Source organism: Orcinus orca, chromosome 1, assembly GCF_937001465.1.
Source record: "Orcinus orca chromosome 1, mOrcOrc1.1, whole genome shotgun sequence".
Lineage (NCBI taxonomy): Eukaryota > Metazoa > Chordata > Mammalia > Artiodactyla > Delphinidae > Orcinus > Orcinus orca.
The window spans coordinates 12,621,491-12,640,753 of record NC_064559.1 but is presented as its reverse complement, the minus strand read 5'-3'; the positions used below and the strand labels follow the sequence as shown (position 1 = coordinate 12,640,753).

The 19,263-nt window shown below is 36.3% G+C and overlaps 1 protein-coding gene across 5 annotated transcripts in view; it reads right to left on the bottom strand.

Annotated features, from left to right (window-relative positions):
- Positions 1 to 589: 589 nt before the first annotated feature.
- Positions 590 to 19,263, bottom strand: part of TAF1A (TATA-box binding protein associated factor, RNA polymerase I subunit A) — a 34,271-nt gene continuing 15,597 nt past the window's right edge. For all 5 annotated transcript variants that reach the window (XM_049706007.1, XM_049706014.1, XM_033430437.2 and 2 more), the window contains 6 exons: positions 14,025 to 14,155; positions 13,088 to 13,246; positions 6,562 to 6,628; positions 5,330 to 5,453; positions 3,666 to 3,820; positions 590 to 968 (listed from right to left, as the gene is read on the bottom strand). In XM_049706007.1, the coding sequence (XP_049561964.1) occupies positions 856 to 968; positions 3,666 to 3,820; positions 5,330 to 5,453; positions 6,562 to 6,628; positions 13,088 to 13,246; positions 14,025 to 14,155 (749 nt within the window). In that variant the 3' untranslated portion in view covers positions 590 to 855. The remainder of the gene's footprint in view (positions 969 to 3,665; positions 3,821 to 5,329; positions 5,454 to 6,561; positions 6,629 to 13,087; positions 13,247 to 14,024; positions 14,156 to 19,263) is intronic.

Sequence of the window (19,263 nt, the reverse complement as noted above, 5' to 3'; positions counted from 1 at the left end):
CACCAGTTACCACAACATATTAGAAAGCTCAGCTGATATTCCAGGAAAGTTGTTCTTGGCTTCTGAGCAAAGCTTTCCAATGGGCTTCCTGTATGACCCTGGGACACTATTTCTCCACTGTCCAGCTACCCACTGCTGCATTCTGGTTTCCAAGAGAAAGGAGAGGGACACAGTAGTTCTAGAACATGTCTTAGATTGCTGTGCAAGGCAAACAAGCAAAACCAACAAAGCTAGAATCCTTTAAAGTTAGGCCAGTGCCAGCTAAAAGCAACCAGGCCCCTCCTACCCTCTCTGACCCAAATGAGTCCTCCAGAGTCAAAGGTAGCTCTCTACCAGAGGTCACTTAACCCCACACTACCATGTCTTACTACCAAAAGAGAAAGAGGAGGAGTTCTTTTCTAAATCCTTCTCTGTTTCCTCAACAGAACTCATCACCAATATGTTCTTCACGGTGGTAAACCTAACATAGATCATTTGCATCTAAAAGAATACACACGTTCATTTAACAGTCCCACAAGTTATATTTCATTACACAATTATCAGAGGCAAATTATCTGCGAACAGCAATAACTGCTGTAGAGCTATATGCTCTGATAAAACAAATATATTTTTATTTGAAGATTATTCCTTAATAAATGTTACATTTAACAGTACAAAAAAAAAGGAAAAATATATTTACAAAGAGCAAAGGCAATGAGACTGTCTCTTCAGCTATAACCGATAGTAAAAGAAAATATAACTTTTTCATAGCCAAATAAGCTACCTTCTTAAAATATCAAATAAATAAATACATTTAAAGCTATCAACTGAGTTACTACTCTGTAGCTACTAATCTGAAGTAACTAAAATTCAGTATCAGAGTCCTGGATTTACAATGCTGTATTTTTTCACTGATTTCTTCATCTGCTTAATTTTCTTCTTTAAGACTTGATGATCTTGTTTTGAAATATTCTGAAAATATCTACACCCTAAGAAACAAAACAAGGCAAAATAAAAAGTTTTAATACTGATCATCAAATTCTTCAAGTATATTTCTACATTTTAAAAATTTTGCTTCAACTCTGGCATACTGATGATTCTAAAAGTAGAAGGCTTTGTATTATCTACACCGCTATGTCTAAGCCCATTCTCAGAGCTGTCACCAATGAAATGTACTGCTTCCTACATACAAAAATATTTCTGATGCATCATAATTAAAGCATATACTTTAGCTTGTTTTCTACCTTGCCTCCTAAACCTTAGTTAAGGTGATATGCATATTATATATATTCATATATTAAATGAGCCTTCTCCAGAAGCAAACTACTAGAGCTTCCTTCTCAATGATAAGTTGGTAAAAGAGCCAAAGATGCATTTATGACAATAAGGAAGTTCTCTGTAGAAAACCCTGATGTGAAGAATTAGAATAAACAAATCATAGGTTAGAAGAAATCAAAAATTTAATCTAGTCATTCCCGCCATCTAGCAGGCAGCTGGATGGTGATCATGCAGATATGCCAAAGGTGCTCATCAGAAGTTCTACCTGCTTTTCATAGTCTTACAATGCTAAGAGGATCACTAGTTAAGTATTTCAGAGACATGAATCAAATTCCTGTAAGAAAAACGTAAACTGGATATTGTAAGAGATTTTCTCTATTTAATAAATGAGACCATAAAAAACATAGGAAAAATTAATTTTATTACAGTCTCAGTTTGCATTTATTCATATTCTCTGGGAACTTGCTAGAATATATATTGTACCTAGAGTAACAATTTTTTTTTTTTTTTTTTTTGTGGTACGCGGGCCTCTCACTGTTGCGGCCTCTCCCACTGCGGAGCACAGGCTCCGGACGCGCAAGCTCAGTGGCCATGGCTCACGGGCCCAGCCGCTCCGCGGCATGTGGGATCTTCCTGGACCGGGGCACAAACCCGTGTCCCCTGCATCGGCAGGCGGACTCTCAACCACTGCGCCACCAGGGAAGCCCTAGAGCAACAATTTTATTATCCCTGAAAATAGTAAGGTGAGAACTGCTAATATTTTATTAGCTGGGAAGCAGTGGCGTGTGTGGTGTTATATAATAATTTGTGTTTCTAAACACATCTACCACTTTAGCAAAAACAAAATACTTTGTACACAGATTTCTGCTTCAGTCTAGAATACAGAAAACTGGAAAAAACTCTGCTACCAATCTAACACAGAGAAAAAGCCAAATAAACTACAATTCCTAACTTCAAGCCCACCAAGCTAAAGTCACAGGGTAGCCAAGCAGCCTGAACTGTTGGGAGGAAAGGCCCCTCCAAGGAGAAATGGGCCTGGTTCACCTTGAGCAGAGCATGGGAGGAAGGGCAGCCACCGTACCCTACTCCAAGCTCAAAGTAAAGGGAGGCCACGACTAAAATTCGAATCCCAGGATGTACTGAGGGTAACCAGATCAAGAACAAAACCCAGCACAACTCCCAATAGCCTGACTCAACCCCCATACTAACACCCTGAAAGAAGAAAAGGTGAGTCCATTCTCAGACATTTTATGCCTGATAGTCGCAGGATACCTCAGAATGTATAAAGCACTTTGATGCGATGTTTGTGTGATGCTTAACAATCCTGTAAGCAAATAGGGCAGGTGTTACACTGCCCATCTCAAACAGAAGGATCCCAAAGGTTAACTGCTTGACCTAAGTGACATGGCAAGTAAGGGACAGAATTGGAAGTTAACCCAGGTCTCCCGACCCAACTCAAACACAGGTACCTTTTGATATCTGTACCAGGAACCTCTACACTCATAAAGTAGAAAGTCACAATCCAAATCACATTTGTTTCTTGTACATCAGAGAGAAATTTTTAAAACTACTTTCATGTTTGCTAATCCTTTTCCTCCCATAAAATCAGTATTTTACTAATCTAAGTAACCATCTGAAACATTAACTGAGAATACTAATTCCAAATCAATACAAATTATATCTAAACCGACCTGAAGAATCTCTTTAGGATACTTTAAACTCTCTGGCCACATAGTGCTTACTCATGGCCACTGTGAGGTCACTTTCTTCACCTCTGGACACGTTCTGTGGCAGTCTCATTTCAGTACTGGCTACCTTTCTATATTTCAGTGGTACAAAGCAGGTAAGAGTTTTAACAGCCAAGATATTCCCCAAAGAAAAGACCAATTTCCCTTTCTTTTAAGAGGACTTTTAAGTAAGTTAATAGGAGGTATTTTTTTTTTCTTTTCTGAAGGGAAGAAAATATCTCATCCTTACAGCAACAGGTAAGTAAATATAAATAACATAAAGCTGTCATAAAAAAAATGAGGTCAATAAAGAATATTTTTCTATGTCTAATATAGTAGATAATCTCAGTAAACTTTCTCTACAGCACAGCCAAATGGTCATTTGCTGTGAAAACGGTGTATCCTTTATCTTAATAGCCCCTAAAGATACTCAAGTTAGAGCATAAAAACCAATGACGATCAACAATATGAAATCACTGTTTCCAATCCATGGAAATTCCCTACAAGCAGATCACCTGGCCCGAATTCAGTATTCATTTTTCCACTCAGCAGTTATTTTTCCATCATATAATACCCTTAGATACTGTTTAGGTAAACTCTAATATGAATGAATGGTCACACTTTGTAATTTCAAAATCACCTGAAAGCTATGGCTAGATAAAAAGAAAACAAAACATGTACCTTTTCCTAACAATAACCCAGCTACCAAAGCTTTCTCACAAGCTAAAGCTTTATCTTCCTTCCAATCACTTTTTGCCCGAAAGTAGCTGAAGTGAAAGCTTGGCCACCAGTTTTTCCTGGAGTTCCACTCTTCTTGAACCCAGGCAAGATGACTCCTGGAAAAGAAAAGTGTCAAAAGGGAAGGTCAGTGATGGAGACAGACCTATAGTGTCAGAATCTGAACTTAAGTAGGGTCTGTGGAAAGATGACAAGGAAGATGTTTCCAAACTAGCTTCCAAGTATAGCCATGGCATAGCACACGCATGAAAGCAAATCCTTTTTTGTCCTCTTTGATCTCCACGTCCCATTTTCCATTTAATGAAAGAGCCAGTTCAGTACAGCACAGCAGTTAACAGCATAGACTCTAAGGTCAAAATCTCAGATTCAAATCCCAGATCTTCCATCTACTATCTATGTGATCTTCGGCACGTTGCTTAATCTTTCTGAGCCTCAATTTGCTTGAGGATATTAATGGTGCCCCTCTCATAGCACTGTTATTAGGATTAAACTGGTCCATAGTATAGCAAGTGTCATATAAAGCTCTTTGCATGCTGTCTGGTACAAAGTACATTTTCAACAAATGTTAGCTATTGTTATTTATTTCTTAAAAGTTACTTTAAAACCTTACTTTAAAATTATATGCTACAAAGAATTACTATCCAAATTGAGATGGCATTATTATACGAACACATAGGTTTGACAGTTGAACCCAGGCAGTGCTAAGTATTCCTCAATAATTTAATAGAGCAAAGACTTATTTAGTACCTATTTGCCCCTGTGGCAAAACTTCTAGAGGTTTAAAAAGTGAGCAGCACATTTCTCCGCCTTCAAGAACCTTGGGGTTAGTAAGGGTTTGTACAGTGCTTTAGATTTGGAAAGTGGTTTACAGGGAGTACATCAACATATCACACCAAAAATACTTCCTAATCAAGACTGTTCTAAGGTCAAGTCAGGTCTGAAGCCTGAAGCAAGTTCCCACTGATAATGAATTTCCTAAGCAACTAAAATGGATATAATAAATCAATGAAATTTAATTTTTGTGATATCCTTTATTCTCTCACACACAAGGTAAAAATGACAAGGGCCACTCCTTTTCTTTTACTCAAAATGTGGCACTGATGATTATTTTGATCAGAGGGATAGCTTTAGATACCCAGCTCACAAGGGACTTAATAAATATTTGCTGAATGAATAACCATGACGATTTTATGAGGTCCTAAAAAAACCCACTGAAAATGACTGAGAACTGTTGGGAGAAAAGCTGCTTCCCATGTGATCTTACAAGTTGATGACACAAATCACAAACAGCTTTACAAAGAATCTAGTGAAGAGTGGAGGTGACCCCTTCTGGTCCCTATTTCCAATTAGAAAGCACAAACTTAGCTCTTAGCAGAGTAGTGGTAAGGGCTATTACCCATTTTGATAGCACAAAAAGTCCGGATAGAATTTTTGTATGTTTTACTTGTGACTTCCTATTTCCTGCTCTTCTGACGTACTCAGAAGAAAACAGCTGAAGACACAGTTCAAGAAATCCAAAAACATAAACAAAGAACTTTATTAGCTAAAATACTATAAAACATTATTTATGCTGATCCAGTAATAAACACTGTATGTTTCTTACTTACCCCATTAAAGTCTGTCTGAGATATTTTGCCAAATATTTCCAAGCAGTTATATTTTTAGTGCATCCAGCAAAATCTAAGACTCCAAATAATACCTCCAACCCCAGTTTACGGTGTTCTTCGTTTTCTGCAATGGTCACAACAGTTAGAGTTTACAGAAAGCACTGAAGAGCACAAAGCTAAAAGATTATATTCCACTGATACAGTATCACTGAATCATAAGCCTTCTAGTTTAACAGTTTAAAACAATTCATTATGATCATACTCTCCTGTGATGAATCTGAAGAATTTGATAATTTAGTCCACATTAATGAAGGCAGGGTGGTGAGTCTGACCTCTATATGGGTTTATATTACTGAGAACATTACTTAAGGTACCGGCCCTATTTGGGCATTTTATATATGTTCTCTTCTATTACGAGAAGAACCGAGGTAGTCCCAGTACCTACTGGACTTAGTAAGCGGATTTCCTATGAAGAATTATGTTCTTTTCTATACTGAGGTGAATCCCAGTAAAGATTAAAATAAGCTGAATCATATAAATTGAAGCCGTTTTTCTTTTGCAACCATTGCCTAAATTCTATAGCAGAGGTTAGCACACTTTTTCTGTAAAGGGCCAGACACTATTTAAGTTTTGCAAGCCTTACAGGCTGTCATAACTACTCAACACTACTGTCATAGGGCAAAAGCAGCCATAGATGCTTTTATATTTTTGTATATAAATAAATGGACATGGCTGTGCTCTAACAGAACTTGATTTATGGAAACAGGCAGGAGGGGACTTCCCTGGTGGTGCAGTGATTAAGAATTCGCCTGCCAATGCAGGGGACACAGGTTCTACCCCTGTTCCAGGAAGATCACACATGCCACGGAGCAACTAAACCTGTGCACCACAACTACTGAGCCTGCGCTCTAGAGCCTGTGCACCACAACTACTGAAGACCGTGCACCTAGAGCCCGTGCTCCACAACAAGAGAAGCCACCACGATGAGAAGCCCACGCACTGCAACCAAGAGTAGTCCCCACTTGCCATAACTAGAGAAGGCCCGGGTGCAGCAACGAAGACCCAATGCAGAAAGAAAGAAAGAAAAGAAAGGAAGGAAGCAAGGAAGAAAGAAAGAAATACTAAAAAAAAAAAAAAAAACAGGCAAGAGGTGGTTCTGGCCCATAGCCACAGTCTGCTGAGCCACAGTCTATAGCTTGTCTGCACAAAGAGATTTAAAACAAACTACTTACCTGATTTTCTCAGTAATCTATGGAATTCTAACATCAGTTTATGAGATGGTACAATCTGATACAAAATCTGGAAGAAAAGATAATCTTGTAATTTTTACACATTCGAAAGGCGAGATCTCTAATTTCAGCTTACTTTCAAATAAAGTTCTTACTATCTAATATGCCCTTGGTAAAGGAATCAAGGATTTAAAAGATACTTTGCTTTGTTTTTTTTTTGCGGTACGCAGGCCTCTTACTGTTGTGGCCTCTCCCGTTGTGGAGCACAGGCTCCAGACGCGCAGGCTCAGCGGCTATGGCTCAAGGGCCCAGCCACTACACGGCATGTGAGATCTTCCCTGACCGGGGCACGCACCCGTGTCCCCTGCATTGGCAGGCGGACTCTCAACCACTGCGCCACCAGGGAAGCCCAAAAGATACTTTGCTTTTATCCAGTTCAATTATGGTATAGAAAGGTGTTCTACGTAAAGTTATTTAAAGAAAAAAAAATCCCTCCTAATAACAAGATAGTTGGTTGGGAGGGTGGGGGGATGTGGATAGATGGAGACATTTTATTTTCTCTATACTTATACTGTTTACCACACTTAAAAACTTAATTTCTTTTCAGTAGCCAGGACTGAGGAAAAAAATAAAAAGAGAATCAATATCACATAGGAAAAATATTTAATATTTATTGATCACAAAAGGTCATAGAATATACAAAACAAAACCCAAAAAGGCAAGGCTAGTTATTTTGGAAGATTGTGTTCAGGAACACAGTACATTAAGAGTATTCAAGTCAATATTTTTACAATCTTTTTACACAATAGGGACAAGTTAAAGGTTTTTCTTTCTAAAAATAGGATGGACAATTTTTATGAATATGCAAAAAATAGGATTGAAAGTATATTTCTCACTTAAACACATTTAATATTAGAGATGAATTTATTCTGTCTGCTGCTGAGGTAATTTAACCTTACACTGAAATAATTTCCCACAAAATGAAAAGTAAATTTGTTAATTTCTCTTAATAGTTTTTAAATTAGAGATCAAACAACATGATCAATATACCAATATCAGAGAGTATTATTAAAACTCAGTTTTTACAAAATCACATTTTCTTTTTTGATTTAGGGAATTTTGTATATGGTTCAATTCACTTAGATTTTTAAAAAATATATAACATATGTACTAGAAAGGTACACAAATCATGTGTGCCATTCAATAAACTTTCACAAGTTATACACACTCACATAATCAGCACCCAGATCAAAAGACAGAACACTATCAGAACTCTGGAAGTCTTTCATCAGTTTTGTAAAATTCTTAGCCATTGACTCATTAAATATTGTCTTTGCCTGTTTGTTTGCCTTTGAATCCCATTCTCTCTCCTTTCCCTGGGCTCCAATTACAAGTAGTTCAGACCTTTCACCAAGTCCTTTGTACACTCTTTTCTGCACTTTTTATTCTTTTTGCTCTTCCTTCTTTAGCCTGATTTTCTACACAGTTCATTAATTCTCTCTTCTGCTATGTTCAATCTATTTAAACCCATTTATTGAGTTAATTTCAAATACTGTATTTTTCAAAAGGAAAACCAGAATTTCTCTAAATCTATCTTGTCTTGAAGATAAGTGTTGAATACAGTTGTTTTCTATTCCATTTTTTTAAAGTCTTTTCAGAACACCATTAATGAATGACAACCTGAGTGAAGTTCAGCATCTTGCTTTTGTTGTAACTGTCCTTAGTATTTTCTTGCACAAATGGGTAAAGAGAAATCTTGAAGAGTAAAATTAAAATAGCAACTTTAAAAGTATATTACGCAGTTTGCAAGTAAGACTGTGGTACTGATATTAAGATTAAGACTGTGGTACTGATATTAAGATAAATCAATGGAACAGAATTCAGTGTCCAGAAATAAACCATATATATCCATGATCAATTGATTTTGACAATGGTGCCAAGACAATTCAATGGGAGTAAGAAAATTCCTTTCAACAAACAGTGCTGGGACAACTGGATATCCACGTGGCAAAAGAATGAAACTAGACCACTACATCACACCACATACAAATATTAACTCAAAATGGATCAAAGACCTAAAGGTAAAAACTAAAATTATAAAACTGTGAAGAAAACCTAGGTGTAAATATGTGTTACCTTAGATTAGGCAATAGTTTCGTAGATATGACACAACTAAAGCACAAGCAACCAAAGGAAGAACAGTAAATTGGACTTTATCAAAATGAATCATTTTTGTGCTTCAAAGAACACTATTAAGGGAACTCCCTGGTGGTCCAGTGGTTAGGACTCGGCACTTTCACTGCCGAGGGCCTGGGTTCAATCCCTCGTGGGGGAACTAAAATCCCGCAAGCCGCACCACTCAGCCAAAAAAAACCCATTATGAAGAAAGATAAAGATAACCCACAAAAAGGTAGAAAACAGAAAATAGTTGCAGATCATATACCTGATAAGGGTCTAGTACCCAGAAGGGTCTAGTACCCAGTTCTTTATATATATAAAGAACTCTTACATGTCAACAACAAAAAGGTAAGCAACCCAATTAAACAATGGGCAAAGGAATATTTCTCCAAAGAACATAAACGAATTGCCCATTAGCACATGAAAAGTTGGTCAACATCATTAGTCATTAGGGAAATGCAAATCAAAACCACAATAAGATACTACTTCCCATCTACTAGGATGGCCATAATAATAATACAGTAACAAATATGAGCAAGGATGTGGAGTAATTAGAACCCTCATACATTGCTGGGGAGAACGTAAAGTTGTGCAGCTCCTTGGCAAAACAGCTTGGCAATTCCTCACAAAGTGAAACATAAAGTTAGCATATTCTGGTGATTCAGCTTCAAGGTATGTATACCCAAGAGAATTGAAAACGTATGTCCCACAAAAAGTTTTACACAAAAGTTAACAGAAGTATTATTCATAATAGCTGAAAAGTAAAAACAACCCAAATGTCTATCAATTGGTTAATGGATAAACAAATGTTGTATATTCATACAGTGGAATAATATTGAGACATAAAAAGGAATGAAGTACTGACACATGCTACAACATGGATGAACTTAAAAATATGCTAAGTGAAAGAAACCATTCACAAAAGGCCACATATTGTATGACTCCATTTGTATGAAATGTCCAGAATAGACAAATCTATAGAGACAGAAAATAGATTAGTGGTTACCTAGGGTTTGGGTGGACAGGGTAGGTGTGGGCTAATGGGCACAGTATTTCTTTGGGGGGGGTCATTAAATGTTCTATAATAGATTATGATAATGGTTGCACAACACTGTACATATACTAAAAACATTGGATTGTGCACTTAAAACAGTGAATTTTATGTTATGTAAATTCTATCTCAAAAAAGCTGTTAAGAAAATGTAAAGTGCCTTGAATCAAGAATAAACCAGATATTCTTTAAAAATATTTTTTTAAGTATTATGCAGTAAAACAAAGCCTGTTGAAAACTTTATAAAATGTACAGTTTCCACATCTGAAGGTTTGATAATGTCAATTTTGATGACTATACAAGTACAGATTAGAGCTAATTGGCTTTTTAAAAGGAAGACTGGTAGAAAAGGATTTTTCTCAGTCATTTGTATAGGCTGAAAAGGACCTTTCTTTTTCCTCTAAAATATGATTAGAAACTGACCATGAAATATATAAAGAACTCCTAAATTCAATAACAAAAAACTGAAACACCTAGTTCAAAAAAGGGATGTAAACAGACATTTCTCCAAATAAGGTACACAAATAACCACTAAGCACATGAAAAGATGCTCAACATCACTACCCTCAGGAAAATGCAAATCAAAATAAAAATGACATACCACTTCATACACCTCAGGAGATCTATTATCAACTTCTTAAAAAAGAAAAGTAACAAAGTGTTGGTGAGGATGTGGAGAAATTTAAACCCTCATGCACTGCTGGTGGGAATGTAAAATGGTACAGCTGCTATGGAGACAGCTTGATGGTTCCTCAAAAGGTTAAACAAAGAAGTATCATATGATCCAGCAATTCCACTCCTAGGTATATACTTAAAATAACTGAAAGCAGGGACTCAGACACATACTGTACACCAATGCTCATAGCAGAGTCATCCACAAGAGCCAAAAACTGAAAACAACCCAAATGTCTACCAAGAGATGAATGGATAAATAAAATGTGGAATATATTTGTATAATATATATATATAATGGAATATTATTCAGGCTTAAAAAGGAAGGAAATTCTGATACATGTTATAACATGGATGAATCTTGAAAACATTATGAAATAAGCAAGACATAAAAGGACAAATACTGTATGATTCCACTTAGATGAGGTTCCTAGAACGAGCAAATTTATAAAGAGACAGAAAGTAGAATAGAGGTTGCTGTATGCCTGAAACTAACACAGTATTGTAAATCGATTATACTTCAATATATTTAAAAAAAAAGTAGAATAGAGGTTACTAGGGGTTGGGGGAGCCTATTGTTTAATGCATACAGAGTTTCTGTTTGTGATGATGAAAAAGTTCAGGAAGTAGACAGTGGTGATGGTTGCACAAAATTGTGCATGTACTTAATGGTAATGCCATTAAAATGTGCACTTGAGGGACTTCCCTGGTGGTTCAGTGGTTCAGACTTCGAGCTTCCAATGCAGGGGGCACAGGTTCAATTCCTGATCAGGGAACTAAGATCCCAGATGCCAAATAGCACGGCCAAAAAAAAAGAAAAAATGTGCGCTTGAGAATGGTTAAAATGGTAAATTTCATATTACATATATTTTACCACAATAAAAAAAAATTTTAAGGAATACCATATACAGTAACAATCCCAAACTTGAAAGACTTAGGGGTAAATTTAACAAAATATATACACTAAAAACTACAAAACATTTCAGAGAGAAATAAAATACCTAAATTAATGGAGAGACATACCATGTTCACAGTTTGGAAATCTCAGTATTACTAAGATGTCTATTCTCTCAAAATTGATCTACAGATTCAAAATCCCAACAAGATATTTTTTGTAGCAACTGACAAACTGATTTTAAAATGTACATGAAAAGTCAAAAGACCTAGAGAAGCTAAAAGCAATTTTGAAAAAGGACAAATTTGTATGACTTCCATGACATGATTCCAAGACTCGCTGTAAAGCTACCATAATCAGGATGTGTGGTATTGGTATACGAATGGAAATACACATCACTAGAACACAATAGAGTCTATATGCATGGTCAATTGATATTCAACCAAGTTACCAATGTAATTCAACAGGTAAAGGATAGTCTTTTCAACGACCCTTACCTCACACTACACAAAAAAATTAGCTCAAAACCTGTCCCAGACCTAAACATAAAACTGTAACACTTCTCGAAAAAAAAACACAAAAGAGAATCTTCATTATCTTGGAGTAGGCAAAGATTTCTTAGACAAAAAATACTAACTGTAAAAGAAAAATGAGTAAATTGTACTTAATCAAAATTAGAAATTTCTGCTCTTTGAAAGATACTGTAAAGAAAACAAAAAGGCAAGCCACGGACTGGGAGAACATATTTACCATCCATATACCTGACAAAGGACTTGTACCCAGATTATATAAAAAAACTTCCAAATCAATAAGACAAATAAGAGAAACTGAACTTTCATACTTTGATGGTGGGAATGTCAACGGTATAGTCTCCTCAGAAAACAGTTGGGCAGTTTCTTAAGTTAAACATATACCTTCCAGCAATTCCACTCTTAGGTAACTACCAAAGAAAAATGAAAATATATGTGCACACAAAAACTTGTGCATGAATGTTCACAGTGGTATTCATAATAGCCAAAGAGTGAAAATAACCCAAATGTCCATCAAGAAGTGAATGTATAAAAATGGAATAATACTCAGCAGTAATAAGGAACAAATTACTGATACAATAATATGGATAAATCTCAAAAACATTCTACTGAGCAAGAAAATCCAGACCTAAAGAAAGAAAAAAAAAGAGTACATACTGTCAGATTTCATTTATATGAAATTCTAGAAGAGATAAAACTAATCTATAGTGACAGAAAACAGATCAGTGACTGCCTGGGGCCAAGAGTACATGGGCGGCTTGGCTGCAAAGGGAAATGAGGGATTTTCTAGGGTGATGGAAATGTTCAATATCTTAATTATTATGGTGTTACACGGATGCATATATTTGTAAAAATGCATCCCAGTGTACATTTAAAATATCTGTTTTATTGTATGTAAGTTAAATTTCAATAAAGATGATTTCCTAAAAAAAAAAGCAATGCAGAACTTTCCAACCAGGGTGACAAAACAGTTTCTGAAATATTGATCCTCTCCCCTCCGTCTCACTTGGGCAGAAGATGGGGGAATGGTAGTGATGGGGGGTCTGCCGGAAGGCTGCTGCCTCCTGTCTTTACCTCAGTGTGCCATACATACACTGTCATTTTCTCTGGATGTTACAACATGAAAGTTGGAAAGCAGTGACCTAAGAATGTCTTAAAGTAGATCCCCAACCCTGTTCAAACACTGACATAAAAATTCTCTACCTTAAGCACACTTATCAATTTCTCTCTTGGTGCCTTCTCTCTCTTTAAAAAGTTGTATAAGTAGATATGAGCATTTGGATTTGATGGGAACTTTTCATCATAGGCGTAATTGGTAAGCACCTCTCGGGCTCCATCTTGATCCCCATAGAATTCCAGCATCTATATAAAATAAGTCATGATATCTTAGCTAAATTCTGTAAGATAGCTATATGAAATATCATGTACAACTTAACTTTATTGATGAGCACAAAAAAAGTCATACAACTGAAAAACAGCATTTACTATATAGGGAACAACAGTGATGCCAGTTTTTGCTTCCACCAGCATATGTTACAACCTCCATAGAACACAGAAGATCATAAAAAAGGCCTACATGGTTTCCCATTTTTCCCTTATCATATTTTGTTACTGAAAAATGCAGCAACTTCAACATAAGAAGTGTTCCTATGAGAAATAAAGTCTTCAAAGTAGGGCACATTAGGACCAAAAAAAGACCATACGATGCAACTAACCTCAGTGCCCTACATAACTTTAGCCACAAAAGGAGTGCATAAGGAATTATAATTCCTTTCCTTTCATTCCTTCCCGTCCTGACACAGGAATTTCCAGATTCACTAGCATACGGTTTCAGAGATTATCTTCGGACAGCATAATTATCACTTTAGCACTAATGAAACTTTCAAAAAGCAAGGGACCTCAGCATCCATGGATACTGAGGGACTACTGTATTTGGCCATGACACATTAACCAATGGTGAAAATAAACACAGTAACGTTTACAGTATATTGGTAAAATAAACAAAACTTATTCAGACCAAAAAGAAGCATCATATTCTTTTAATTTTTAAACAATTTTTTCCATTAGTTCCTTTCTGATCAATAAAGATTAAGCTTATAACAAAATGAAACTAATAAAACCTTATGAAAAGTTTACTTACCTCTACATAACTCTTCACAAAAGGGTCCCAAACTCCAGGAATTTGAATCAATGCACAAAGGTTTATAGATGTCTTCCAGCTGTGGTTGAGCATATTCTGGGACGCTGTGTTGTAAGTATAATCATCCTCATCTGTCCAAAGACAAAAGATTTTTTAAAGTATTCAGTACTGAGGACTTCTGCAGAATCAGTACTCAGTAAACTACCCACAAGAAAAGCTCAGACCCTGATGGCTTCACTAGTGAATTCTAACAATCACTTCAAGTATAGTACTAATTCATCACAAACTCTCCCCCTAAAAAAGGACAGAGAGAAAACACTTCGCAACTGATCTATGAGATCAGAATCACCCTGATACCAAAACCAGACAAACACAACACAGGAAAATTACAGACCAGTATCTCTTATAAGTATAGATGCAAAAATTCTCAACAAGATACTAGCAAACTGAATCTAGCAACACATAAAGTGGGATCTATTCCAGGAATGCAAGGTTGTTTAACATCTGAAATCAATTAATACAATATTCCAAATCAATAGAATAATGACAAAAACCTCATAACCATCTCAATTGTTCCAGAAAAAGCATTTGGCAAAATTCAATAACCTTTCATGATAGACACACTGAACATCTAGGAAAAGAAGGAAGTTCTTCAATCTGATAAAGGGCATCTTATGAAAAACCCACAACTAATATCAGAATTGATGGTGAATGACTGCATGCAAGAGAGAATGTCCTCTCTTGCAACTTCTATTCAACATTATAATGGAGGTTCTAGGCAGGGCAATTCAACAAGAAAACAATACAATGTCCAGATTGGAAAGGAAGAAGTAAAACTATCTCTACTTGCAGATGACATGATCTTGTACATGGAAAATCCTAAGAATACATTAAAAACTTATTATAACTAATAAATGAGTTGAAAGTTGCATAATATAAAATCAACGCACAATAGTCAGTTGTATATCTATACACTTGCAATGAACAATCCAAAAATGAAATTAGGAAAATAATGCCATTTACAATAGCATCAAAAACGATAAACTACTTAGGTATGAATTTTACAAAAGAGACATAAAATTATAGTCTGAAAAGTAGTATTGTTCAAGGAAATTAAAGAAGACCTAAATAAATGGAAAAGACATCCTGTGTTCATGGGTTGGAAGATTTATTAAATTAATCTATAGCTTTAATGCAATTCTTATCAAAGTCCCAGCTGGCTTGTTTGCATAAATGACAAGCTGATCCTATAATCCATATGGAAATGCAAGGGACCAGGAATAGCCAAAACAATCTTTAAAAAGAAGAACAAATTTGGAGGATTCACACTGTGACCTCAAAAGTTACTATAAAGCTACAGTAATTAAGACTGTGATATGGGCATAAGTATGGATATATATAGATCAATGGAAGAAAATTTAGAGTCCACAAATACAACTTCATATATGGGCAACTGATTTTTGATAAGGGTACCAAGACAATTCAGTGGGAAAATAATAGCCTTTTCAATAAATATGCTGGAACAACTGAATACCCACATGCAAGATAAAGTTGAACCCCTACATACCTCACGTGATATGAAAAAATTAACTCAAAATGAATTAGAAAACAACTGTAAAACTATATAACTCTCAGAAGAAAACATAAGTCTAAATCTTCGTGACCTTGGAGTAGGCAAAGGCTTCTTGGATGCGACAACAAAAGCACAAGCAACAAAAGAAAAAACAAACAACTTCATCAAAATTAAAACCTTTTGTGACTCAAAAAACACCTAAGAAAGTAAAAAAGATAACCCACAGAATAGAAAAAAAACACTTCCAAATCCTACACCTATCTGAAAAGGGACTTGTACCTAGAATATATAAAGAACTCTTACAACTCAATAATAAAATAATAAGTAATTCAATTAAAATAGGAGAAAAGGATCTGAATGCAAATTTCTCCAAAGAAGATATACAAATGGCCCACAAGCACATGAAAAGATGCTCAACATTATTAGCCTCTAGGGAAATGCAAATCAAAACCACAAGATACTACTTCACACCCAGCAGGACAGCTATATCAAAGACAGATAATGGCAAGTGTTGGGAAGGACGTGGAGAAATTAGTACCCTCCTCATACACTGCTGGTAGGAATGGAAAATGGCACAGCTGCTTTGGAAAGAAAACAGTCCAGAGGTCCCTCAAAAGTTCACAGCAACATTATTCAAAATAGCCAAAAAGCGGAGAACAACCCAAATGTCCATCACCCAATGATAGATACATAAATGTGGTATATCTATACAATGGAATATTAATAAATAAAATAAATAAAAAGGAATGAAGTGCCATTACATGCTACAATGTGGGTGAACCTTTAAAAACATAAGGCTAAGTGAAAGAAGTCAGTAACAAAGAAGTCAGTCCTACATATTTTAGGACTCCATTGTATGAACTGTCCAGAATAGATAGATCTCGAGAGACAGAAAGTAGTTTAGTGGTTGCCTAGGACAGGAGGAACTGGGAAGAGTCGAGTTACTGCTAATGGCTACAGCGTTTCTTTTTGGGGTGATAAAAGTGTTCTAAAATTGATTGTGGTAATGGATGCACAACTATGAATATTCCACAAACCACTGAATTTATACTTTAAGTGGGTGAATCATATTAAGAATCAGATCTCAATTCTTAATAAAGCTGTTGTTCTTAAAAAAAAACATGATTACCACACCCAATAAATTGGGTGACATGAAATCTCTGACAATAACAAATAATGAGGAGAAGACAGACAAAAGAAAGCCCGAATCAGACTACTAGTGGAATATAAATTGGTAACCACTTTGGAAAGAGTTCAGCCTATTATACAGTAAAGCTAAAGACACACATACTCTGTGACAACAATTCTACTCCTAGAAATACACACATATGTGTATCACTACACATGCCCAAGAATTTCAAAGCAGCATTAATTATAATAGCCCCAAACTATTAACAACCTAAATGGCCATCAATATATAGAAGGAATAAATAAACTGCATGAATATCATACAATGTATGGTTTTACAACAATAAAAATGAACAAACTAGAGCTAATTCAACTATATGAACACATGTTAAATGCTGAACAAAATATGCAAGGCCCCAAAAGAATATATACAGTGTGAATCGAAATATGACACTGAGATATAGGCAAAACTAAATTACAGATACATACTTGAGTGGTAAAAGTATTTAAAGAAAACAAGAGAGTAATTACCCTTAAAGTCAGGACAGTCTTCTTGAGACACTGGGAGGAGGTGTGATTAGGCACACATGGGGAACTTTTAGGGGGTCAGCAATGTTGTGATCCTTAATCTGGGTGTAGTTACATGGATGTTTGCTTTATAATTATCCATTCTACCAGACATTTGTTTTACACACTGTTTCAGGATATATTTCACAATCTTAAAGGTTTAAAAAGAGAATCAGTCTTTCGAAAGCAACAGCTGATAGAAGCACAAAACACTTTTTGGTACCAGTGCCACTTTTTGGCCAAAAAAGTAGCCCCCACCCCCAAACAGGGATTGGTATTCTCTTCCCAGTGGGTCAATTGAATAAATATCAATATGAACCTGGAAATGAAGTGGTAACAGGAAAGTAGGTATGAAATGATATCCAAAAAAATGGTTAAGAAAGAAAGGCAGATCCCTGAGTAAGTACAAGTTAGGTATGGATTTGCCATGGAAGGGAATTCCCAGCCGCCAAGTGCATCAAAGCTAACGAGCACAGGCCACAGCAGCAAGGAAAAATCCCAAACCAGCTCTGAGCATACATTCACATGTTCCATTCTTATGAGCTGGTTATACAGAACTAGTTCTAACTTTTTTTTCTCATTAAACAGACACATGAGGTTAAAGACCATCTAAAGAGCGCCACATATTATCCCATCTTTATCTCTTGTTGCTACAGAAGAGTGTCAGCTGCAGAAGGTACTGAATTATCTATCCATGGGAGTGATGGTGTAAATGCCACATTCCAACTGCTTTAATCATCATATATTTGCTTGAGTTCTACTTAAAGTGTAGGAAGAAAAGTAAATACTGACTTTAAAACTTACCTAAATCAGTATCAGCAAGCCTTTACGGCAGGCATTATGGCAAGGTTAGCAAAAGAAACAGAGAACAGATATATGACCTCAAAAGACTGATGAGTCTAGACAGGGAGATACAACAAAAAACACACATGAAAAAACTTAGAATGACTAAAAAGCAAGAGGTGAAGAGCCAAATGATATAGGCTGAACATGCAGCTGATACGTTAGACTTAAGGTAAAATAAGGCGGGGTCTAATGAGTCTTGAAGGGCAGATGGCATTCTAGAGGAGGAGAATGCACAAAGGCCTCACAATATTATCATGATGAAGACAGCATTTCAGAAGTGTCTTGGGGGAGATCAAAGATGGGAAACAGGGGCTTCCCTGGTGGTGCAGTGGTTGAGAGTCCACCTGCCAATGCAGGGGACATGGGTTCATGCCCCGGTCCGGGAAGATCCCACATGCCGCGGAGCGGCTGGGCCCGTGAGCCATGGCCGCTGAGCCTGCACGTCCGGAGCCTGTGCTCCGCAATGGGAGAGGCCACAACAGTGAGAGGCCCGCGTACCGCAAAAGAATAAAAAAAAAAAAGATGGGAAACAGGAGGGAATTTTGAGATTAGTGAGCCCACATGCCCAGAGACCAAGGAAATACTATCACATAAGGACAGTAAGGCAACACTGCTTAACACAAATGACGTGATAAATGTCAGAACTGAGACTTGGGTGGAGGATGTGAAAATAGAAAGGAAGGGGTCATTCCTAGAGGAGTTATGGAGAAAAACTATACAAGGGAAAAAAAGTACAGAGAATGATCACACAGCTCCAAAGAACAGAAATATAGGGACAGGAGAGGATGACATCACCACGGAAAGTCAGTTTGAGAAGAACACACAGTCAATTTTTGGGGTGGTCAGTAAAGAAAGAAAACTGTCTGTTCTGACCTTTATACAAAAGTGAAACAACATTATCTTGCCCTACTCTTTAAACGTATTTTCCTAAGAAACAACATTATGAAACAAACTAAACTCCACTGTAAACACACAGGAAATAATGCTTCTTATATGCAATAATGCCTGCTGAAGAAAATTTGTAACCTATCGTAGAAATCATGTTTAAGAAAGCAGTGAATCTAAAATGGTCATGAACTCAATCTATATATCACCTAATTGATGTCTGAAAAGTTTTTTTAAATA